The sequence below is a fragment of the Cynocephalus volans genome, chromosome 10, assembly GCF_027409185.1.
Source record: "Cynocephalus volans isolate mCynVol1 chromosome 10, mCynVol1.pri, whole genome shotgun sequence".
NCBI classification, from domain to species: domain Eukaryota; kingdom Metazoa; phylum Chordata; class Mammalia; order Dermoptera; family Cynocephalidae; genus Cynocephalus; species Cynocephalus volans.
In genome coordinates this window covers 132,063,736-132,088,767 of record NC_084469.1, presented here as the reverse complement: position 1 = coordinate 132,088,767, position 25,032 = coordinate 132,063,736, and the positions used below count along the sequence as shown (strand labels likewise).

The 25,032-nt window shown below is 47.4% G+C and overlaps 1 protein-coding gene and 1 non-coding gene across 2 annotated transcripts in view; both read right to left on the bottom strand.

The window, feature by feature from the left end:
* RANBP10 (RAN binding protein 10) overlaps positions 1-25,032 on the bottom strand; it is a 60,457-nt gene that overhangs the window by 14,035 nt on the left and 21,390 nt on the right. The window contains exon 4 of the mRNA XM_063110828.1: positions 3,269-3,436. Coding sequence (XP_062966898.1) covers positions 3,269-3,436 — 168 coding nt within the window. The remainder of the gene's footprint in view (positions 1-3,268; positions 3,437-25,032) is intronic.
* TRNAV-GAC (transfer RNA valine (anticodon GAC)) lies at positions 9,242-9,314 on the bottom strand. The gene has a single exon. It is a non-coding gene; the product is annotated as a tRNA-Val (tRNA).

Below are 25,032 nucleotides of genomic sequence, written 5' to 3'. Positions count from 1 at the left end.
ATAGGGGGTACACTAATTCCCCTCCACTTCAAGGGAAAAAGGATCACTGATACACTGTGAAAGCTGCACAGTGAGGTCTAGGTACAAGTTAGCTGCAGTTGTGCCACAACTGTGAGGCAACTGCCACACTTCTGGGCAGCAAATGACCTACCAGGCCTGCCCAGCTCTGCCTCAAAATGGCACCCAGGAAGGACAAGGCCTTGAGATGCTTTCAGGAGAATGAGTAGAGAGGCTATTCCACCCCGACTGCACTGGACAAGGGTAACACTGCTCCCTCGGCCCTGCAGGTTTTTGTGAGCCTCTGCAAGGCCAATGCGATGGCAAGATCTGAGTTGGCCCACAGGAAGAAAGTCCAGGCAAAGATCCATGATGCAAACAAGATAGCCAGACTTGCTGATAAGAAGTGTCCTGGGCCAAACGGACATAGGTCAGGAGTCCCTGAGGCTGGGAATATAAAGACCTTATGAGAGAGCACAGGGCTGTGTGAAAATGACTGCAAGAGCATGGACTGCTTGTGCATGGACTGCTTGTGGATGAGACATATGTCCCCTGTCTCCGGGTACTCATCCTTTCTCCAGGAGCCAGGCCCTGTAGGGACTAGGGAAACAGCTGCAAGACTGGCCCTCAAAGTGCTTCCGACCCCAGCAACAAAGATAGCATGTGACTAATAATTATAGACAACTGACTGATGTTGCAAAGGGTAAGTGCTGTGACAGAGGAAAGCGGCGGGAAGGCAAAAGGCAGGGAACATCATTCTGCTTCTCTAAAGAGGGCAGAATTAGGGTTCTAAAGCACATTACTGATAAGATGCCTTGTGAAAAGGTAATGAAAATTAGAAGAATCACTAAGCAGTCTGTGACTCCAACTTCACTGCCTTCCCATTAGATTTTATGATCTAAAAAATGCACAGGACAGGTCATATCCATTTTTCAGTAAAGTCTCAATAATATCCTTGTGGACAAGATGAAAAAAACATGAGTTTTAAGCTAACATAACTGATTCTTAAATGCCTGGTGTCTACCTGGACAAGCTCGACTGTATGCTGAAGGGCTTGAATCTCCACCTTGACCTTTTCCAATATTTTTAATCAGTATCTTCATAAAAACACACACAAACGTGTTTATCAAATTTTAGGTTAATATAACTCTGAAAATGATATCAAACATTTGAGATAGAGCAAGCAAAGCCATAAAAGATACTGACAGGCTGGATAAATAGGCAATAAACTAAATGAAGTTCAATTACTAGATGTGTGAGGTCTTGCTTGGGGTCAATTAAAAACATCCACTAGGAAGATGAGTTTTTAAAAACAGTCTGAGGGTTTGGGCTGACATTAAAGTGGCCATGAGCTCCCTGTGGAACCTGGAAAAAGAGTTCAGAGCCCTTTGGAGATTCTGGTGCACATTTAGGGCCCAGAGGAGGGAGATGCAGGTGCAGAGGGGACAGCAGTATATGCCCCAAACCACAGTAGGTGCCATGTTCTGAGCAAGAGGATAAGCTGAAGGGATGTGAGGAAGGCAGGTATCTAAAGGGGCAGGTGAAGGGGGCCTTGGGTACAGGGTGAGAGCCCAGAGCAGTTGCCCCTGGAACTCTGACAGCAGCAGATTCCACAGCTGAGAAATAGCTAGAATCAGAGTCAGAGTCAGAGAGCACAGTGGGGAGTGAAGAGCCACCTTGAGACCTTGGCCCCGTTCTCCAGCTGCTAGTTCCTCACCAGCTAAACACAAGCAACTGCAGCAAGGTGGCCATCAATTTCAGAGGAGGTTTCCTCTGGATGTGCACCTGGGTCAGCTGTACAATATCTGAGCTATGCTCTTGGCTGCCCAGTTCTCTAGGTTTTCCTGCCTCTCTGGGCTATAAGATCTAACTACCCTGTTGAGGAAAGCTCCTAGTCACTCAACCCCAGCCACTAGTAAACCCAGTTCCTACTGAGGTCCCCTGATTCTGGCTGGCCTCTGGAGAAGCCACAGAGGGGATATGGGGAATGGCAGCCACCTTTTTACTGCCCCCAGCCTGGGGAAGCGGGCCTCCTAGGAGTTCAGTTCCATGTAAAATGCCTAATTCCCTTTCCGGACAGAGCTTGTGGCTGCCTGGCTGGCAGGTTTCTGCCAGTCGTCCCCTTGATATAGCATTCTGGGAGAATTAGGGCATGGCCAGATCAGAGACCTTGCAAACCAAGGCAGGCAGACCCAGCAGTTAAGGCACCATCTCAGGCCAGTGTATCAAAAAACCTGTTAGTACCTAGCAGGACAAGGCATTAGAATAGCTCAAGTCCCTTTCTCTCTCAAGTTCTAATCCTAAATTTCTACATGTGTATAGGATTGCTCCTCCAAGGGATCCTGAAGGCCCCCATCATCCTCCTTATCTTGGTTAATAGCCCCCCTAATCCAGCCACATCCCCATCTTTCCTTCTTGTGAGTTTACCCTGTCAGTCACTGAGCCCTGTTGTGCCACCCCTGAGCCTCTGTTAGGCCAGTTCCCCACTTCCTGTACCCATACCTATTGCCTTACCTCAAGCCACCTGACTCTTTCCCTGGCCTTTAATCTAGTCCATTCTTTGCAAGTTCACCAAAGAGAACTTTTTCAATGTAAATGCTCAGGTTGCTGCCCGTAACCATGAACAGCCCAGAGGAGAACTGGCCCCATCTGACTCCAGCCTCTCTGTTTACCTCCTAGATCAGGGCAGCCCTCACTGTTGTTTCACAGCAACCAGTACCCTGACCATCAGAAGTGCCAGCCAAAGCCTGGGCCAGGTCACTGGCACACAAACCGCCACCACTGTCAACCATGTACAGATGCTCCTCGACTTTCGATGGGGTTACATCCCAATAAACCCATCATGAGTCAAAAATATAAATCAAAAATGCATTTAATACCCCAATAAACCCATTGTAAAGTTGAAAAATCCTAAGTCAAACTATCGTAAGCAAGGGATTGCCTGTACTTGGGCCCCTCAAACTCCTCATCCAATGCCAAACCCTACTCCAAGTGCCACAAAGGCTCAGATCATGACCAGGACACTGCTGCACTCTTAGCACCCACCCCGGGCTTGATAAATGCTGCTGAATGGATGGATGGGTTAGCAAAGGGCATTCCCCCACTAGCCTCCATTCACCTTAAAGGGCTTCATGCCTAAAATGGCTGTAGTTTCCCGGGAGCCCAGCAGAGGCTCCTTGACATTGCTTTGACTTTAAGGCCTGTTCTTGAGCCTCTCAGCAACCAAAGTGGCTCCACAAGGCAGACCCTCCACGGTCCCCTATGCACCTACCAAGGCTGTGGCCATTCTTGGTGTAGAAGCAAGTGCCATTGATGAGGTTGACACAGCAGCCAATCACGTCTCCTGTGGTGAATGTGGGACCATAGGGCTGGCCAGTCCCCGAGGAGCAGAAGGAATGCCCATCATCACCATGGTAACCATAGGAATGTTTGTCCCAACCTATGGGGGAAGAGACAGCAATAGCTGAGTAGAGGTACTTGACAGAGAAGCAGGACAGTTGCAGAAGCTCACCCAGGTCTCAGCCCCTGTCCCCAGCCTGCCCCCTGCCTCAGACAGTACTCTTGGCCCCTCACATAGCCAGCAATGAACAGAGCCTGGCTGTGCCAAATGCCCCCGAGAAATGATCCTAAGCTGTGGTTAGCAGGAACCAAAACCATCAATGACCTGGAAGGGACTCACCAGAGGTGGTGCAACCATGATGAGGCGGTCAAGGGAAGCCTTGTGAAAGAGAGGGGGCTGGAACTGACCTTGGAAGTGTATCACAGTAAATTGTCTAACATGTTTTTTAAATTGAGGAATAATTTACATATAACAAGATTCTCCCTTTTTAATTGTACAGTTCAGATGAGTTTTAACAAATGTATATAGTCGTGTTACCATCACCACTGTCATAACATAAAACATTTCTGTCACTCCAAAAAAGTTCCCTCATGCCTCTTTGCAGTCAATCCACTCTACCCAACCCAGTCCCTGGTAACACTGATCTGATTTGTTCCTATAGTTTTGCCTTTTCCAGAATGTCATATAAAGGAAAACAGAATATGGAGTGTCATGTGTCTGGCTTCTTGCACTTAGCATACCACATTCGAGATTCAGCCATGTTGTTAGGAATATAAATATTTTATTCCTTTTTATAACTGAGTAGTACTCCATTTTATGTTTGTCTATCCATTCACCAGCTGATGACATTTGAGTTGTTTCCAATTTCTGGCTATTATGAATAAAGCCAACAAATATTTGCATCTAGGTCTTTGTGCAGACATATGTTTTCATTTCTCTTGGGTAAATACTTAGAAGTGGTATTGCTGGTCATAAGATAAGTGTATGTTTAACTTGATAAGAAACTGCCAAAGTGTTTTCCAAAGTGGCTGAGCTATTCTGCATTCCTACCAGCAATGTATGATTTCCACATCCTCACTAGCACTTGGTATTCTCAGTTACTTCTCTTTTTTCTTTTTCTTTAGCCATTTTAATAGGTATGTAATGGTTTTAATTTGCATTTCCCCAATGACCACGGATGTTGAGCATCTTTTCAGGTACTTATTTGTCATCATTTATTAGAAAGTTATTGAATTGTCTATTTAAATCTTTAACCCATTATTACTGGGTTGTTTATCTTACTGAACCATAAGCATTCTTGATATATTTTGGATATAAGTTCTTTTTGTTTTGCGAGTATTTTCTTACAGTCTGTGGCTAATCTTTTCATTTTCTTAACAGCGTCTTTCTTTCTCTTTTTTTAAAAGATGACCGGCAAGGGGATCTTAACCCTTGACTTGGTGTTGTCAGCACCACACTCTCCCAAGTGAGCCAACCAGCCATCCCTATAAAGGGATCCGAACCTGTGGCCTTGGTGTTATCAGTACCACACTCTCCCAAGTGAGCCACGGGCCGGCCCTCTTAACAGTGTCTTTCATTGGGACACTGCCTGCTGGGATCTTGATTAAGACTGTGTTGAATCTGTAGATCAATTTGAAGAGAATAGATAGCTTAACAATATTGACTATCCCAATCCATGAACATGGCATATCTCTCCATTTATCATTATTTTATTTATCATCTTTAATTCTTCTCAGCAATGTTTTGACAAACTTATCTCTAAGTACTTCGTTTTTGATGCTATTATAAATGGAATTTTAAAATTTAAATTTCCAATTGTTTCTTGCTATTATATCAAAATATAATTGATTTTGGGGGTGGAGGAATGGGGTCAAGGTTTCTTTTTGGGGTAATAAAGATGTTCTCAAATTAGATTACGATGATCAAACAACTCTATAAACATGCTAAAAGCCACTGAATTGTACACTTTAAATAGGTGAATGTCATGGTATGTAAATTTTCTCAATAAAGCTGTTAAACATATGTGTGTGGGTGGGTGTATATATGTGCGTGTTTGTATACACATGTATATATTTGGTTTTTATATATTCACCTGGTATCCTGCAACATCACTATACTTACTCACAAATTAGTTCTGGTAGCTTTTTTGAAGATTCTTTGGGATTTTCTTATATGGATGATTATATTGTGTAAGAATAAAGACAGTTTTATTTCTCCCCTTCCAGTCTACATGCCTTTTATTTCTCTGTCCTGCCTTGCTACACTGACCAGGCCCTCTAATACAATGCTGAACAGAAATGGTAACAGCAGAAGTGAGACCCCTGAGGTGTGCCAAGGTTTTCTACAGGGTGACAAGTGAAGAAAGTCATTCCAGGAAAGGGACATAAAGGCAAAGGCACGAATGCGGGTGGGAGCTGCAGAAGGGCCTGCCTGCCTGGCTAAGGAGTAGAAATGGGGCCCACAGGGCCATGGCAAACGCAAGACCCACACAGGAAGGCAAGCTGATGGGCTGGCAGGCAGGTCTCCTACCCAAAGCAGCTCCTCGAGGTAGCATCCCCAGTTTCTTCCTGCTTCCTTGGGGTCTGAGCAGCATGTCCATGGAAAATGCTTAAATACATCTCTACTTTCACAAGCGTCATGGGCAGAAGCTCTCCTCCAGGAAGAAAGGTCAGTGGGGCAGGGCGCATGAGGATCTAAGCAGCTCAGTAAGGAGGGCAGAGCTCAAATATTCACAGTACGTGTGTGTATGTGGGTGGGGCAAGGGCAGTGGGTGTAGACAGGCTACAAGCAAAGGTGTGTGGGTGAGGACAGATGGATGAGGCGTCCATGGGTTGACAAGGAAGACAGAGAGCATCACTGGAGAGGTGGAGCAAACCAGACCTTGATGTGCCCTATGTTTGAACTAGTGAACTCAAGGGCAAGTTGCCCCTCATGGCTCTAGCACTCATCCCAAGCTTTGTGTACCCTGAGCTTTCATGTCTTTTCACCCAGGAAGCCTCTGGTTAAACAAACATTCTCCAGAGGCCATAGTGGGGACAAGGCCAAAGCTGAATAGCTCTTGGTGATGGGTGCAGAACCCAGAGCCGTGCTGCTCCCTCCCACATCTTCCCACCACATCACAACAATACTAGTGTGAGAACTGTTTGGGACTGGCTTTAGACAGTCCAAGGCCTGTCCCTGGAGCCAGGCTCTGTTCTCATCTTCCATATTCCCCAGAGACACTGGAACCTCCTGGCTCAGGGGATAGGGTGCTGCTCTGAACATCAACCCAACTCCTAAGCTCACCAGGCCTAGGAGTGGGAGAGGCCTTTCCATTACTGGTGCGTACACCGATCATTTGACCTCAGGAAAACAGCTCTCCAGGGCACAGTAATGCCCATTCCCCACCAAGAGGCAGGCTGATGAGGCTCTCACAGTCAAAGTCACTACTCAGGCATCAACTGAGAAGACCCTATGGCTCCCGACAGCAGCAGCTGTTCCTCTAGTCTGTGTAAGGCTACAGATGAAGGGCAGCCAGCTGGAAGCAGTGAGGAACAAAGAGACAATCATCCCTCCAGGTCTGGCTCAGACTTTGCCTGGTGGCCCCAGGTACGCCCACCAGCTTCCCCTGACTCAGGATCCACATCCACAGGCCACATCAGCCACAGCAGTCCTCCTCTTCCCCCTGTCCCCGATCCCTCAGATGGAGCATGGGGACTTCCCACATGCAACGCAGTAACTGACCACAATGTGGCAACCTGTCAAGAAAGCACCACATAACCCTGTGTGTTTGGCACAACAGGTATTGCCAGGGATTTGGGATGTGAGGGGACAGAGGTGGGGCTCTCCTCAATGCTGCTTTATCAGCACAACCTTCCCTAAAGCCAAGCCCACTGTGCATGTGGCTGTGGGAGGCACAGCGCCCAGCAAAGCCACTGTCCATTCCAGCCCTCCCCAAAGAGTCCTTTGGGAGTCTGCTTGCTGTTCCTATGGGTCCTCTCAGAACTATGCCCACAGGCTGGTGACATCCACTGAGTCCTCTCCTTTTGCCAACACATCATGATCCAATCCCAATGTCTGCCCCTTGAAGTTTTCCATCACATTTTGGTCCTCCCCTAGCACACTGCCCATATCCCTGGCACATTGCCTGGCTCCTGCTGAACCTTTTCAATCACCAGTCGCTGTTCCTGGGACTGTCCCTGCCCCCTCCTCCCAAGACCACTAGCTTCTTGGGGCAGTGGTCACATGGTCTCATCACCAGTTCCCCCAGTGCCCAGCATGTCAAGAGTCTGAGAGGTGGTACAGGGGTATGCACACACATGTATGTGTGTTCAGGTGCCACTGGTGACCAGTCCCAGCCGCCAGCCTACCTCTGTCAAGGATGATCTGGTATGACAGATCTTTCATGCAGATTTTACTGTCCAGAAAGTACAAAACACAAGCTGGAAGGTATTCTTTTTTCACTTTCTCAGACTGAAGCAGTATTTAGAAAACCTAACAATAATTTGGCCATCTGATTTATTAAAGCTAATGAAATCAGCAGGAAGAACCATTTCCTTAGTCATTGACAGAAGGATATTTGGGAGATATTTTTGTCTCAGTGTATGGGCGCTTAATAACCATCACCAACATAACAGATGCTTAAATTTTCAAAGATCTAAAATAAAAATTTAAGTATTTTGAATACTTTTCTTCAAAAACAAACCATATAATTATTTTGACAAACTAGAATAGAATTTTAAGATTTTTAACTCTGGCTATAAGTATAGATTTAAAATTTTTTAAATGGAAGAACTCAAGTAAAAACATAAAAATTTATTTAGAGTTGATTCAAGATTCACCATCACTTCAGTTTGGCTGGAAAAGAGATGTTTTCCTGCTTTTTTAAATTCCCATATGATTTGTTAATTTATACAGATCTGCCCAAAGGAAGAAAATGTATGGTACCTGTGGTAGGCTGAATAAGGTCCCCCAAAGACATCTACTGCCTAATCCCCTGAACCTATGACTATGTTACCTTTTACAGAAGTTAAAGCTCATGAAAAAGAGCTTTTGCAGGATTTTGCAGAAGTGAGTGACTAAATTAGGCTGGCTGATTAGCTCAGTTGGTTAGAGCGCTGCCCTGTAACACCAAGGTCAAGGGTTTGGTTCCCCATACTGGCCAGCCACCCCCTCCCCCCAAAAGAGTGGGGGGGGGGTGTAAAAAAGTGACTTAATTAAAGCTCTTGAAATGGTGAGATTATCTTGGATTATCCAGATGGGCCCAATGCAATCATAAAGGTCCTTATAAAATGGAAGATGCCGCAATGCTGGCTTTAAAGATGGAGGAAAAGGCCATGAGTCAAGGAACACAGGTGGCCTCTAGAAGCTAGAAGAGGCTCCCCTAGAGCTTCCAGAAAGAACGTAGCCCTGCTGACACCTTGATTTAGAACTGTTTTCCAGAACTGTAAGATTATTTCAAGCCACTACTGCTGTTAAAACAGCAATAGGAAACTAAAATAGGACTCTGTGGATATAGAAGAAGCTACTGAGCATCTGGAATTATCGGTGCCATAAAGGAACACCTCTGTTCCCTGTCTCCTGCTTCTCCAAGTACTACAAAGTTAAAAGCTTTTCCAAGAAAATTAGAGTTGCAACGTATCTTCAATTGAAGTTATCATCTTATGCCAATAGTTTCCAAATACAATTAAGAGTCTGTGTGTATATATAAGTTGTATACCTTATATATAAATATGTGTGCAAAAGGTATTTTAGGATTAAAAACGGAATGTCATACACCTCATTTAGTAACAGTGGCTTGGCTGCAGCAGCAGCATGGTTTATGGCCACTGTGCTACCTTCCCATCCTCTGGAAAGGATAAACACCATCGGCTTACCAAATTATTATTATTTTATTAATTTTATTTTTTTATTTTTTTTTAAAGATGACCGGTAAGGGGATCTTAACCCTTGACTTGGTGTTGTCAGCACCACGCTCTCCCAATTGAGCTAACCGGCCATCCCTATGTAGGGATCCAAACCCATGGTCTTGGTGTTATCAGCACCGCACCCTCCCAAGTGAGCTATGAGCCGGCCTTTGCTTACCAAATTATCAACAGAGGCCTACTCTACTGAGTTCACAAAGTGGGGGTGGGAAGTGTGAAAGGAGTAGAGAAGACAGAAAACACATAATTAAACAAATAGACAAACAAGAAACACCCAGTAGATAAAATGTGCTTGGAAGAAAACAAAGCCAAATGACGGGCTACAAATGGCAGTGGGGATGTAGACTGATTGGGATGGGGGAGTCAAGGTAATCCTTACTGAGGGGACGATCCCTTGGCAGAAGTCTGATTGACAAGAGGATCAGAAGGTAGAACCTTTGGGGTAAAGGGAACAAGCTCAGTACATTTGAGAAACAGAAAGCAGACAGTGGGGCTGGAGCTGAGTGAGACTTTGGCAAGACTTGAAGCAAGTAGACAGGACTTGCCGCATGTGGGTGCTGATGGTATGAGAGGAAACAAGGATGACACCCAGCTTTTTGTCCTGAGCAAATGGGTAAATGGTGGCACCATTTACTAAGAGACAGGGAAGAGGGGCAGAAGGAGTAGGCCTTTCAGAAATGTTAAGTCTCAGATGTCTCATTAGACATCCATGTAAGCAGGTAGCTATAAGAGGCAGGTGAGGTAATGGCGGGTCCGGGGACTTTGTGGCTCCACCCAGATGCTGTGATGGGATTGCTTACAAAACAAACAGTAGTGTGAACAGAAAACTTCAAGTGAAGTCACTGGAGGATTTTCCTGCTGCACTGTCCTGATACAATGGCTTTCTGTTTCTCCTTAGGGGAAAAAAATCAGGCTAGTCAAGGGCTAGAAAGGACAGAACAAACACACAAGAAAAGCACTGGAAGCCAAAATAGCTGAGGAGATATCAAAGGGCACAAAGTTGCCTAAATGGTTTCAGTAATTCCACCCCTAGTGAAGCTTCTCCCTAGGCCTGGCCATAGCATTGTCCCTCCCAGATGGCAGGCCCTGGGCAGTCACTCACCTCCTCAGACTCTGGTTCCCTTCGCTACAAAGTGAGGGGGTAGGGATTAGACATTACTATCAAAGTGCCCTAGATGTCTACCTGTAAGAAGCATTCCAAGACTCCAATCCACTGGCAGGTATGGTAAACCCCATCTGAGGGCAAGGAAACTGAGGCATTGAGAGGCAAAGTGAAAGCCTATGGTCTTGTAGATGACACTCTCAGAAGCTCGCTTATCCTTTCCTCTGGGGAAACCCAGGTGAGCACCAAGCAGGTAACTGTGATGGTGAAGCCACCTCCTCCTTCCTGAGGTCGCCCCCAACCCAACTGCTTGGCACTGATTCTCAGTGAGCCACCTTTCTTCCTGGGAAGGGGGACAAGGTGGGGGCAGGTAGCACCTTCTGAAAACCCTTCAGGTAAGCTACTTTCAATGTGGGGCAGGGAAAAGGAAGCTGCTCTGACAGCAGAACAGCATGAGTTCCTCAAAACTGGTTTCCATCAGAAAAACTTCAGGTAACCTCTACAAGGATTCTGGATCCTAGGCCTGGCTGACCTGACAAACACTATTGATGTCTTGCTGGATTCCATCAACTTTAAAAAGGACTGGGCATAAAGCCCCCTGGCACCCCTCTCCCAAGGCTACAAGAACAAAGCAGGATAGGGGAACAAGGGACAGCCAGGATTTTCTTGCCCAGTGCCCCTTTTTCAGGGAATAACACTCACCTTCTTTTAAAAAATAGCTCCTTCCCTGTGCTAACCCTGTGGCTCTAGTGGGCCCTGCAAATCATAGCAACCCCCACCCCCAGGGCTGGGTGACCCATGCTGGACCAATCAGAGTTCTTCCTAGAACTTTCCTACAAGGTAGCTGGGAAAAGAGCAGGCCTCAAAGTTCTGTGCTCATATAAAAAGCCATATAGAAACCTCATACAGAAAGCCAGTTCGAGAAAGGTAATGAGCAGAAAGAAGAGGTAAGAGAGTCCCTGAGACCTGGCCCCTCTGTGTACCCTTCCTGAGGTCTTGCAGACCAAGCTGGTTAGGGATGAGTTTCTCTTCTCTGAAGCAATCAAAGTTCTCTGACTAAAGGAACCACATCCCAGCATTTTTTGGTCCACCTTGCATAAAACACCTGGTCCATAGTAGGTGCTCAGGAAATGCTTGTTGAAATGAAAAGGGAAATGTGGTCAAGGGCTGGCAGGAAGCTGGGGTACAAGACTGACAATGGGTCAGACTGCATTGTGACACACTGCTGGTGGGCAACCCTGGGCTTGACTGTAAGTTTAATTGTTGTCTTTTTTTTTTTTTTTTTTTTCTTTTTTAGTGACTATCCAGTATGGGGATCCGAAACTGTGACCTTGGCATTATAAGGCTGTGCTCTAACCAACTAAGCTATCTGGCCAGCCGTCATTTTTCTTTTTGAGCAAAGAAAAACAATTAGAGCTGTCTCCCTACATCATTCTCCCACTTATAGAGATTAATGGTGAAGTCATTTCTGGGCCCTGGAAAGTGGCCTGCAGCCAGGCACAGACCTGGCTCTACCCCCAAGCAAGTTATTTATCTTCTCTGGGTCTCAGTTTCTTCATCTATGAAACAGGGCAGGAGATGCAAACTTCCCTGCCAGCTCTAGAAGAATCTATGGTTCCAAGTCCCCCTTCCCATGAAGGGGATCCAGCAGCTATGTCTGAGTGAGCCTCCTCTTCAGCCCCATCACCCTCTTCTTCAAAATGGGGCACCCATTTCCCCAGCCCTCCCCTGAAGCCAAAATCAGCAAATTTCTAAGCATGGACCCCAGTGACATGAACGGTCAGCCCCCTCTTTGCAGGCCTGGTGGGAAGCTGGGGATGTACCTGGAAATGAGAGTTGTCACTCTCACCACAAAGCCAGGGATAGCTGTCTCAGAGGGCAGTGGGATGTGTGGGCCAGAAGAGAATAAGGGAACAGAGCTGCCTGAGTCAGGCCCTGCAGGGAGTCATGTCCAGCTGGCTCAGGGTCAGAAGGATGGCTGGGGCTGCACGATGGGGACAAGAGTCTGGCAGAGAGTGCCACCCAACTAACCATTCTTCCCTCTCCAAAGAGAATAAGGCTTGTCACTCCTAGAGAACTGATGGGCAGCCAGCCTGGCGCCCACACAGAGAAGCCTATCCCCTGCCACGTCAAGCACCTATCAGATGCCAGTAATGCAAGGAGAAGCCAAGCCACATTCAGGTCAGGAGGCAGGAGGCCCGAGGTGCCCAGTTTAGATGCTCTGGCCCCACCCACTTCCCCCTGCATCAGCACTCAGGTGGGAAGTCCCAATCACAGAGTGCAAGGGCAGCTGAGGAAATGGTCCATCATCCTGGCACTCTCAGATGCCACCCCAGTTACAGTGCCCTAGAGGTGGGAGGGTCCCCATGGGGTGCCAGGGACTCCAGCACAACTGCTCCAGGAGTCCACCCAATGCCACTCCCATCTGCCAGACCCATCAAGAGCCTCAGCCCCAGCACAGCTAGGAAGAGAGGACTCTTAACTGCCAGAAGGAAAAATTCCGCATCATCAGCACGTTAGCCCCGAACCCTGAAAGGGGGCTGGGGCTGTGCCTGCCCTCTAGGTTATAGTCCTGGACCCAGACTGACCCACACACAGGGGCCAGCCCATGCCTAACTCACAAAGCCAGCCTGAGCACTGACACCAAACCAGTCACCTCTCCCCAGCAAATGGGTCCTAGTCATCACCAGACTTTGGGTCAGAGAGACTTGGGTTTGAATCCCAATTCCGTGACTTCCTAGCCCCTGAGTTCTCTCAGCTGAACATCTCTTTCAGGGCTAGCAGGAGGATTAAATGAGAACCTGCATGGGACACGAGCACACCAGAGATACTTACCAGCAAGCTTCCCTTCCCTGGCCAACTCGAACACCAGCTCAGTGGTCAAGGTTGGGGGCCTCCCACTTCCTGCTCCCTTCTGTCCTGAGAGAACGGGCAGGGATGGAGCTTGTCACTATCAAGGAATAGCCCACCAACAAACAGCCTGCTAACAGCAGCCCAGACCTGCTCTACTCTTGCTTGTCCCCAGTTTCCTGGAGAGGCCACCTGATCCTTGCAGAACTTGGCAGAGTTCAACAGCCATGCTGACAGTGGCTCTCAGAATGTCACTCTCAAGGCTGGCTATGGAGAGAAGGGTGTTGGGCTGGCTTGGCCAGGTTGCTTCCTGAGCCTGGGGCTGCTGTGGAGAGAGCCCATATGCCATGGTGGATGTCATGGCAGGGCTGCTCCACAAGGGTGGTCACTCACGTGGAGCCATCTCTCCCCAGAAATCCAGCAAAGATGCTTTTTCCATAACGTCAACTATCTTAAAAACTCTGACAGGACCCTACTGCCTGAAGCAGCTCAACAAGGGGATAATGGGAAAGGAAAAGAGATTTTTCCACTCAGCAAATGCTGTTGGGTGGCATCAGAAAATGCCTGGCACTCCCATGACTGTTACCCTGAGTTTTCAGAATCTTGGAACCAAGGAAAAGGATTAAGGCAACCCTAAGGCAATTGCTTCTGGCAGCTGCAGGAAAGACGGGCAAGCAGTGCCCTGGGTGCAAGGTCTTCTTTTCATGGCAGCTCAGCATGGAAGCCATGGTAAAGAGGGCAAGAGAAAAGGCTTCCTCTGCTGCTAGGTGCTGACACCAGAGGCTGATACCAGGTGGGGGAGGGCCTCCCAGGAGCACCCAAGCCCTTTACTGAGACAGAGCCCAGGTGTCAGCTAGAACCCATGGGCAGGGTGAGGGACAATACAGCTAGCACCTGCATAAAAAGGGGCCTTCCACAGGTCATATCCCTCCCCACCCAAAAGAAACAGATTCCTGATGGCCAGGAGAGACCCAGGGGCAGTCAGGATGGGTCTAGCTGGGTCTGGATAGAACAGAGCTCAGATGGCATCTGGCAGGGCTATCTGGCAACATGTCAGGCCCCCATAAGACTAGCTGGGTCTGTCATCCACACTGAACCAGGCTAAGGAAAAGGGTGGCACTATTTTGTAAAACTGAGGTGCAACCTCAGCTGCCAGGACTTGGCATCTGTTGGGAAAATATAGGAAAATGGTCAGGGCCCTTCAGATGTTCAGAATCTTGCCGAGCATTTGATGTAAATAGGCACGTGCACTCAGGTGTTCCTCGGTTATTGTCTAATGTAATTGCGCATGTGCACCCAGGTGTCCTGGGTTATGGACTTAAGTATAAAGCATGAGTGGCTCTGATCCACAGTGCCTCCCACCTCCGGGATGTCCATGGGGAGGTTGCTACTTCTGCTGGAGGCTGTTGCTGCGGCTGCTGCTAGTGCTCCCAGGACCCTCTGCAAGGCCACTGCTACCGCCAGACCTGTAAGCTGCTGCTGCTGAGTACTGAGCTTGTGTCGTCTGCCAACAGCTCCGGGAATAATTCCCAATTACCTAGCACGGACCTGTGTGTAAGGAGTCTGGGGACCCAGCTTGGCATGTGAGGGGTCTGGGGACCCAGTCTATACAATTGGTTTGAAGGGTCTGAGCCCTAGCTCTGACAATGTAAATGGAAACTTAGTATAACTAAAATAATGAAAACATTTTGGCTTTAGTTATGATTTGCCTTACTTTACAGCATGTCTCTTCTAGAATTGAGTTTGGCTTTTCCTTGTTTCTCTGTGAGCCCCTTTTAAACCTCTAGGGAAAGTGAGTGGACAGGTGACCCCTAGTAACGTAGGAGCCTGTAACTTTGCATACATCACCAGATCCTGAGAGACGGGCACACACAAAACCCTTCCCATAAGGAGACCCAGGCGTGGTATCCCAGCATTTCCAGGGTCCCTGGATACAAATCCTTCTGTCCAAGACCAGGAAGGCAAAAGATTGAACGGTGACTGGTCTCCATTCTGCTCCACCCTGATGTGGCCCCAGTGTCAGAAGACACTCGAGAATCTCTGTTTTCAGAGACTGACAAACTCAGGTTTCAGAACTGGCCCTTCTGCTATTGGTGAAATCTCTTCCCTCAAAGAACTAACTTGCCCTCAAAAATAGAGTCTTAATTCCAAAATTTTTACCTCTATGTAACAGAAAAGTGGGAACTGGTATTTCAAAGAAAACAGGACACTGTAGACAAGGAATCCCCATGCCTAGGAATGATAATTTCCTGGCCTGACTGAGTTGCTGAAGAGCCGTGGTGTGTTCTAGTAATGCAGGTCTCCTGTAGGTAAGGGAAGAGGCCATGGAAGAGGAACACAGGCTTGGCTGGCCAGAGGTCTAAGGGTGCTGCTAGCTCAGGGAGGAGTAGCAGGAAAGCAGAGGGCCTCTTACATGAAACAAACTCCTGGGCAGGGATCACAGTGGGTCCTGCAGCACTTACACCATTAGCTGTGAGCCACCAGCGGTTTTAACAGCTACCTGCCCCCAGGGCCCAGCTGCTAAACCACCCTCTGTTCTGGACTGCCCTGTAGAACCTGTTGCCAGAGCTAGAAAGCTTCTGGGCATTCACCCCTTCACCGCCATCAGGTCATTTTCCAAGGATCTTAGACTGAGAACAGGATGAGAAAGGCAGAAAGGGGGTGAGCAGTACCAGGCATGCAAACCCCAACCTATCTTCCCACAGCTCTAGTCCTGGGCAGCTGCTCCAGCGGCTTCAGAAAATCTCCTGGCTGACCCCTTTTCCAGGAAGGGCTACCTCAAGGCACTCTACGGGCTTTAACTACAGAGTGACAAATAGCTGGCTTCTTCACTCTACTCCCTCAGTCGGGCACTAGCTTGGGAGGCTTGTTCATCGCCTGTAATTATGCCAGGAGAGGTGAGGCCTATTCCCAGGTGCTGCACCAGACTCAGGAGCAGGGACACCCTGAAGCCCAGGAGAGCGCTGATGGCTCAACTTGCCCAGCTGGAGAGAAGCATGGCTTCCCCCACAGAGCGCTGGGCAACCCCAAGGCAGTCCCTGTGGGGGCCCATCAGTTGTGAGCAACTCAGGTCCCAGCCTATATGGAATCAGACAGAAGCAGTCCTCACTTGGCAGGCACAGACAAATAGTATTTCCAGACTACTGGAAACCCACTGACTTGCCAATCTCTAAGACAGCCACTCCACAAAGCCACCTGTTATTGGCATTAGCTCCAAGAAGAAACCTTGCACTGCATGTGTTGTACCCTTAGGAGGATAGAGAGGAAGGATATTGAACACCCTGTTATTTACTGCCAGTGCCTGCCTGTGAACATGGCATGGACTACCCCTGGTGTTCTACCCTGATCTCTGCTATCAGCGGTTCCTCCCCCATGGCACAGGAAGATGTGACATATCAGCTATTTGCAGAACACGTCCCACCTAGTAGAAACAGCTTCCTGCTGGGCCTATGCTCCTAACAACCACCCAGAGCAGGCTTGGTAAGGTAAGCTCTAGGGGGAGGAAGAGATGTTCACTTGATCATGAACATCCTGTGGAAGGAAAGCAGACAGACCCCCTTACCCTCTTGCACCCCTCCCTTCCTCTCCCCACTCCAGGCCAGGGCCTGATTGCCAGAGACCACCTGCTTCAGGAAGTATGTCCCCCACCCTCAATCCCTGCCTGTGATTCTTCAAACTATTCCTTTTCCAACAGTTACAAGCAAGGAAAGTATGCCTCAATGGGCCTGGATGCTCCTTTGAGGCTTGTAGTACTTAAGGTAATACGTACTGCACCAAGCAAACAGCTGCCTCCTCCACAGAAATGGCAAAAAGGTAGTTATCAGCTACCCAGCACTGATGCTGATGGGCCTCCTATCAACACAGCCTGAGTCTACCTGGCTCTGTTTGAGGCACAAGACACAGAAGCAAGAAGATTTGTCTGTCCCCAACTCCTCTCAAAGCACCCAAGCTTGCCAGAAGCCCAAGCCCACTCTCTACCCACACCCTGATTTTCTCTCCCTGCTTCCCCAATTCAGGGATCCCAGCCCCTGCCCTTCCCTGCCAGCTCACCAATGCAAGGGTGGGGCTGCAGGTACACTCACCTGCTTGCAGTCATCCTGCCCTGCTTCCGAGTCATTTAGCCAAAAGTTCTGACATTATTTTGGGGCCACACCTGTCCCTTAGTTTCACATTTAAAGAGGCCAAAAAACACTCTGCAAAAGGTAAACATCAAAACTTCCACATCTTACAACATAAACCTTTGACCATGCAAGGTAAGACACACCTATATGCTCCCAGGAAAATCTGAACACCACAGCCTCATTTGAGAGACACTCTCTGTTACCCATCATCTGCCCCAGGGGCCAAGTGAGACCCCAGAGTGCCTGCCCTCTGCCTCTGACAGCCCTAGAGACCAAGATGTCCCTGCTGAGCCAGTACAACCTACAAGAAAACACTCAAAACATCTATGTCCTGACTTTGACTGCTGTGCCATCCTCTTCCATGATTCAACTCCAGCTAAAATGTACTTAAATATGTCTACTCAAAGACAAAAAACATAAGCACTTGAGAGAAAATGTAGTTTCAATTATAGCTAACTTCACTCTGATATACATTCATAACAGAACTTTACATGTACAGGTTCTTCCTTTTTCAGGTAGGAAAAAATAACCTTTCCCAATAACAATAATAGCTAATATTTATGTGCCCCCTTTTTTGTGTCAGGCACTATTCTAAGCATTTTATAGGAATTAACTCACTTATTCCTCAAAACCATCCTATATATGACTTAGTATCACTTCTGTTTTACAGATGGCAAAACTGAGGCACAGAGCCTTAAGTAACTTGCTCCAGATAACACAGCTGCCAGGATGCAAATGCAGACAATGTGGCACCAGAGTCCATGTTCTAAACCACTGAACTACACTGCTTCATAAGCTGACCACAGCCCTCAAGGTCTGTTTCCCCACATGACCAGATGTGAGCCAGCAGTTGATTTAACAACACTGACCCCTGACATACAGGTAGGGAAACAGTCACCCCTCCTACAGGTAGAAGGTGGTAGCACAGCTCCTATGTACAATTTGTGCCACAATGGTTAGGGCAATGGGTGAGGTTGAGCTCCAAATGAAGGCTTCTCCAAGCTGAAGACAGGCTGCAGGCCCATAGGACCTGACTGAAGACTTCCAGAACCGAGCTTGGCTTACTGAAACCCATCACGTTGAAGTAAAGTACAACAAAATACAAGAATGGCCTCATCCCAAAGCCCAAGTGCCTCACGTCTGGAGTGGTAATAAAAAGGTGTGGTCTGAGTTCCAAGGAGCTCACGACCCAGTGAGGACAGAGCTGGGTAAATGTAAAGGAGTTATACAAGGCAGGGTGGCGAGTGCCATCACAGAGATATGGTCAGGGCTAAAGGGGTCAGGCAAACTTGCACGGGGTCACGGAGGAGGGCCACTCCCAGGGCAGGAGGCAGCTGCCAAGGAGAAGAGCAGAGAATGCTGGCAGCAAATTTGGGGCCCCACACAGTTATGCATGTATGCAGAAGGCAAAGGTGGCAGCAGATGATGCTGAGCAGGAAACTGTGTCCTCTGGACAGAGGAGTTAGAGGCCCAAATCAGGCAAGTGGCACAGTGCAAAGAGAGTGGAGAGCAGAGGCCTGAGACAGAGACCAATCAGGAGGCCATGGCAACAGCACAACAGAGAGGCAATGACAAGAGGGATGAAAACGGGAGCCAGATGAAAGGAACATTTGGGAAGCGGCAGAGCCATGGGATGAGAGGGCACAAAGATTACTCTGACAGTCCCACTTGGGGGCCAGGGTGAACAGGGACTGTCAGCAGAGACAGGGAATGAATGAGGATCTGGTTTTTGCAGAAAAATAACCTCAGTTTGGGGCAGGCAGGTTCACTGTCTGCTGGACCCTAAGCAAAGAACTGAGGTTCCTGGAAAGGCAATCAGCTCAAAGGCAGAGTGGAATCGGTGAAGTGAATTGGCTACTCCTGCCTGGAGGGCCCACCAGCTGCCCTCTCACTGCCCTTTCAGGGCCTGACAAGGCACAGTCAACTACTCATAGGCCACACGAGTCTTCTGGGTTCCTCAAGGAAGGTGAGTAGAGCCTCCACTGCCTCCACACCCACTTCACTCAGCTACTGTAAATTCTAATCAGGAACTAGACCCAAAAGGACCAGAGAAACAAGTTAGCCTGGGGTAGAGGAGGAAAAGGAGGGAAGAGAGAGAGATTATCCTCTATAATCAAGAAGCACTTTGGAGAGAAAGGGGTGGAAGCTCTCATCAGTTCCCATTGGTTTCAAACACTCAACCAGATCAGGCCCCACAAGAAAAGTAACTTAGTTCCATACTTGGCTTGTTGCTCCCTCACAAGCTTTTCTTCCAAAGGCTCACAAAAGTCAGGATTAAGAGCTAAAGAGGGCTGGATGGTTGGCTCAGTTGGTTAGAGTGAGGTGTTCTAATACCAAGGTCAAGGGTTCCGTTCCCCTTACCAGACAGCCACCAAAAAAAAAAAAAAAAAAGAGCTTAAGACCAGGTACTTCTTGACAACAGCAGCAACTGGGCAGGCCAAGGCTGGACTTCCTAAGTTAACCTCTTTTCTTGGACTGACTCCTACAAGAGCTTCTCAACTCAGGATCTCTCACTTGCTCCTAATGACACTGAGACTCAGCATGTAAAATGGCCATCACTGGGCCATTTTATTAAATAAAAGTATTCTTGAAACAAATTGTCAGCTAAATTCTGGAGATACACCACCAGTAGCCTGCAGTCCAATCACCCACTACTCTGAAGACACCGAGTCCAGCTCAATTACCTCCCAAAGGGCTTTTCAATCCCACCCTCTCTTTCCCATCTCTCTAGTCCAGCTACTACCACCTCCTTCTGAGGAACCACTGAGCCAGTCTCCTAAGTGGCCCCCTTGCACCTGCTCTTGCCCTTCTGACCTGTGCTCTGGCAAGCACACATGAGCAGGTCATGTCCCTGCTTAAACCCCTCAGTGACTCCCCATAACACCTAAGGTAACCCACACTCCTCACCAGGCCCTACTGGCCACACAGACCAGCCTCGCTGGCCTGCACCCACTTCCTCAGCACCCAGCTCTTTTCCACCTCCTTCCCACATGCTCCTCACTCTGCCCAGACACTTCCTCTCTCCCCACCAGTCCTTCCCTCACCCCTCATCACTCCGCCACTCCTGGCCTGTCTCCTCCTCATCCCGAATGTCACTTCCGCAGGAAAGCCTGTGTCTAGAACACCCCCATGGCACCCTGTGTTGTCCCTTCACAGTACTGACCAAAAAATGCAAAGGGACCACCCCTGGGTTAACTAATGAGTATCTATCTCCCCTGCTAGGCAGGGTCCATAGGGACTGGGACTGTCTGTTTAGTGTGCCTGTGTTAGGCTCAGTGCCTGACACATCACGGGTACACAACAAATTAATAGGGCTGTCATGGTTATGATGAAATAGGATACTGTCCATAAAGCATCCAGCACAGACAGAGCCTGGAACAGAGGGAAACTCAGTCACCAGCAGCTCAGTCACGAGAGCAAAGTGCCTCAGTGGCAAGAAAGATTTTCCGTTCACTCAACACCATGACAGTGCCAGAACAAAGACTTCCAAGCTCTCCAAGGAAAAATGAACTGCCTGGAGACAGTTCTTCAGAAGCTTGGCAGCATGGGGAGCCGTCACAGAGCTGCCAATGCTGCTGTTCCAACAAAAGCCTGGTCCGGGGAAGACAGATCTCCGAGGCGACAGGACCTGCCCTGACAAGAGCTTCCCTGCAACACTGGAAGGGCCATCCCAAAGGGCTAACCCCTGCGTCTCCTTGGCCTAGGATCAAGGTTGACCCGTTCTTGTGGCTTCGTCCAGGGTGAAAGAAGGTTGCCTGACATTACTTAGAAGGAATGTCGACGCAGCAGCCTGACACTTGACTCCACCCAGCAATCCAGACTGGCTGCCAGCACGTGAGGAAAGACGCCTCCCAGGGCTCTTCACTGCCACAAACAGCCAGAAGGCCCAGTGCATCCCTCAAGTCTCAGGTCTTGCACTTGCCTGTGGCTCCTCACTGGTGCCTGGACATCCACCAGCTCCTCCATGGAGGTGACTAAGCACTACCTCCCAGTCCTCCCTCTGCGCTGGGCACAGTCCATATACCCAGCTCTAGACAGTCCATATACCTTGTCTAGACCTGCAGACAAGAGCACAAACAGGCCCTTGCCATCCATTGGGGACCAGACTGCCTAGAATGAAAGAGCCTGGAAAGGAGGGGCTGCCTCCTCAACTCAGAGCAGACCCACATCCCCGAGGGAGGTGTGCACTCCCCACATATTCCGCGATTACTACTCCTAAGCCTTGCTGTTCACTCAGCACTGGTCCCACTTCTTTCTCAACAGCCCAGGAAGTCACACTGTGGGTATGTTGATTCCAACAGTGCAACAAGCAGGAGTGGCTGTCTGCAATATTTTCAATACTCCCTTGGAAGACAAAACACAAGGGGTGAGTGTGCATGCTGAAAGAAGGTACTCAAGCTGGTACTTGACTACCATTCAGGCAGTCAGAGTTGTCATGCTTTAGGTGAAAAAGAAACCCATTTCATAGACAATTTCTTTAATGTACAGAAGAAAAAAAAGGCAAAAGCAATTGAAAAACAAAGGGCGATATTCATTCCTCCCTCCTAAATCTTCTTGGGATGTCAAGAGGGCAACTACTGACATACTGAACACTGTCACGTGGAACCCACAAATCATGAGAAACAACGCAGCAGGCAAGGAAAAATGATCACAAAAATCAGTGTGAACTCCATTTCTGAGGACACAAGACAAGCACAACTGCTCCTGTGTACATGTTAATACAGGTATACAAACCCCTCTTTCACAAACACAACACGATTTTGATTCCTTACCCTCAGTCAAACATAGCCCAGACCACTAGATGCCTAGTGGAGGCCAGCAGGACCCATATCCCTACAGCTATATCCCTTCCAGGGCTGTGCAGTGGTAGTCCAGGAAATCCCATTCCCTGCTGCACAGATATCGTGAGTTCATGAAGACAGAAAGAAAAGGAAGCTCAGCTTGGCCCCTTGGCCACCTAGCTCCTTTCAGCCAGGCTCTGGCCCTGTTCCCTGTGCAAAGGCTGAAGCCAGCCAGGCCAAAAGTCCATGTTCACGCCTGCAGTTATTGGCCACAAGCAGTGGCCTCTTCCTCCTACACCCACAGTCACCAGCACCACCTTCTCCAGGCTCCAATCAGTGTCCTTTACCTGCTGCTCTGCTACTCTTATATGAAGAACCCACCACTGTTTCCCCTGCCCAGCACTAGCCATCAGGCCCACAGCTCCTCACACTCTCCAACCCAAAGCCCTTGGGTTAGTACAAGGCCCTAGGTGACATCACTTCCAAAATTCTTTTCACCCTCTGGTACAAATCTATAAAATATAAATGAGTAAGAAAACACAAATATATAGAATATTATATCATGGATATACCCTGTACCTATATATTTTACAAAACCTGATTGCTCTGGGGTATAAATCAGTACTAAGTAAAATTCTTAAAAAGCAGACCACATATATCCTGATCATGATGAAATAAAGTCAGGCTTGGCTAATTAAACACATAATTAAATAGTGCCCAACCATGTAAAAATTACCGAGTAACCTATTCTCTTCAATGTAACCTGTGTCATAAAGAAAATCCAGAAAAAAGAATCTAATAAATAATTTTTTTTTGGCAGCTAGCTGGTATGGGGGATTCAAACTTGTGACCTTAGTGTTATAAGGCTATGCTCTAACCAACTGAGCTAACCAGCCAGCCCAGCGTAATAAATACTTAAAAATGAAAAACTAAAATGGCATATCAAAATTTGTGAGAAATACATAAAGTAGAACTTGGAAGAAATGTCTCACAACAAGCATTTACTTTTATTACCAGGAAAATTAAAATATAACACCTATATTTAGAATATGAGAAAAAATAAAGTAATAAATCAAAGGAAAGAAGGATAAGGAAAATAAAAAGTAGAACCAAAACACCTCAAAAAAATACTAGCAAACTGAATCTAGCAATGTATAAAAAGGATTATAATACAAGATCAATATATGAAAATCAGCAGTATTTTAAACACTTACAATAAACAATCCAAAAATAAAATTAAGGAAAAAAAAAAAGTACTGAGCTGGCCAGTTAGCTCAGCTGGTAAGAGTGTGGTACTGGTAACACCAAGGCCCAGGGTTTGATCCCTGTATTGGCCAGCCTCAAAAAAATAAAGTTAAATAAATAAAATTAAGAAAACAATTACATTCACAATAACATCAAAAACAATAAAATACTTAGAAATAAACTTGATGAAAAAAGTGCAAAACTTATGCTCTGAAAACTACATTGTTAAAAGAAATGAAAGAAGATCTAAATAAATGAAAAATGTCCCATGCTCGTGGATCAAAAGATTTAACATTAAGACAGCAATACTTCCCAAACTGATCTACAGATTCAATGTCATTGCTATCAGAATCTGACACACAGATCTTGTGCAATGCAATATCAACTTGAAAATGCCAGTAGGACATTTTGGAACACATAATGAAAGTCTGGTTGGTAGGGCCATGAAAGAAACAGACACACTGCTAGTGACATCCAAAAACAGTCCAGTCCAGAAAAACATAAGGGCTACAAACATTTTAACTATATTAAAATGTTAACACCCTTCATAAATAATACCAGAAGCAAAAACAAGCACTATGTGCAAAGATGTTTGTAAGCATTGGTCAAAACAGCAAACTCCTCCAGACAAATAGAAATATCCAATAAAAGGTTGGTCAAGCACGGTGCATCCATACAAAATGGCCCCACATGGACCTATTAATGGTGACCAAATACAGGAAGCAAGAGTGTGTATGCCAACTACATGTGCACACACTTATCTCAGGACTGTGATTGCTCACAAAATCCCTCTGAGCAAATAGGGACAAATGCAGTCCTAACCTTCAGACAACTGAAGCCCCAACTGATGGCCAGCAAGCCTGGAGATACGTCAGCCCTCCAACACCTCATCTAAACTAAACACCAAAGTCTCAAAATCTGAACCCAGTCTAGGCCACCACTACCACTCTCCTCCCACCAACCATTTATCCAAGCAATCTGATTAGCCTTCATTTCAACCAACTGCCTCTTGGAAATCAGAAGCAGCTGGCAGAAAGGCGTTAGCTGCTGTCATGCTCCATCCTACCTCCCCACCAAAATACATTCAAGTAGCTTCCAGTCTGTTTATGAATCATGATGCTTTCAGTTTGGGAGAATGTTTGCTCAGCACCAAGAAAAAAATAAATAAGTGATCCCAGAAAGTGAAAGCACCAAAGGCGATTCTGATCTTCCAAACCAGCATTAGGATGAACAGCGACAGTCCCACCATCACTCCTAAGAGGGGTGCCCTCCACTCCATCCCCACATCTGTCCTGTGCTAGATCTACCCAGACATTCAGCTAGCCCTGTACCCTGGAAAAACCAAGGGCATCCATCCTTTCCAGGCAGAAGTTCTATCTAGATGCAATCTGATTCCTACTTTCCACCTTAAGGAATAATCAGGGAGATGATCAGATATGACAGGAAGGAAAACCCTGAGGAACTGGCAGTCAGAATGAAAATGAAGATGAGCACAAATTCACTGAACACTTAGGCCCATTTCTCTTGCCAAAAAGAGATGCACCAGTGAGGACAGGAAAAAAAAAAGTGCTGACTGTCCTAATGTGTTAGCATGAGGACCAACGCACTTCATCCATGGTCTCCAAGCCCCTACTGCTCTCCACAGGCCTACCCTCTGTGCCTGGGTTGAGTCTGACTTCAAAAAAAAATCCAG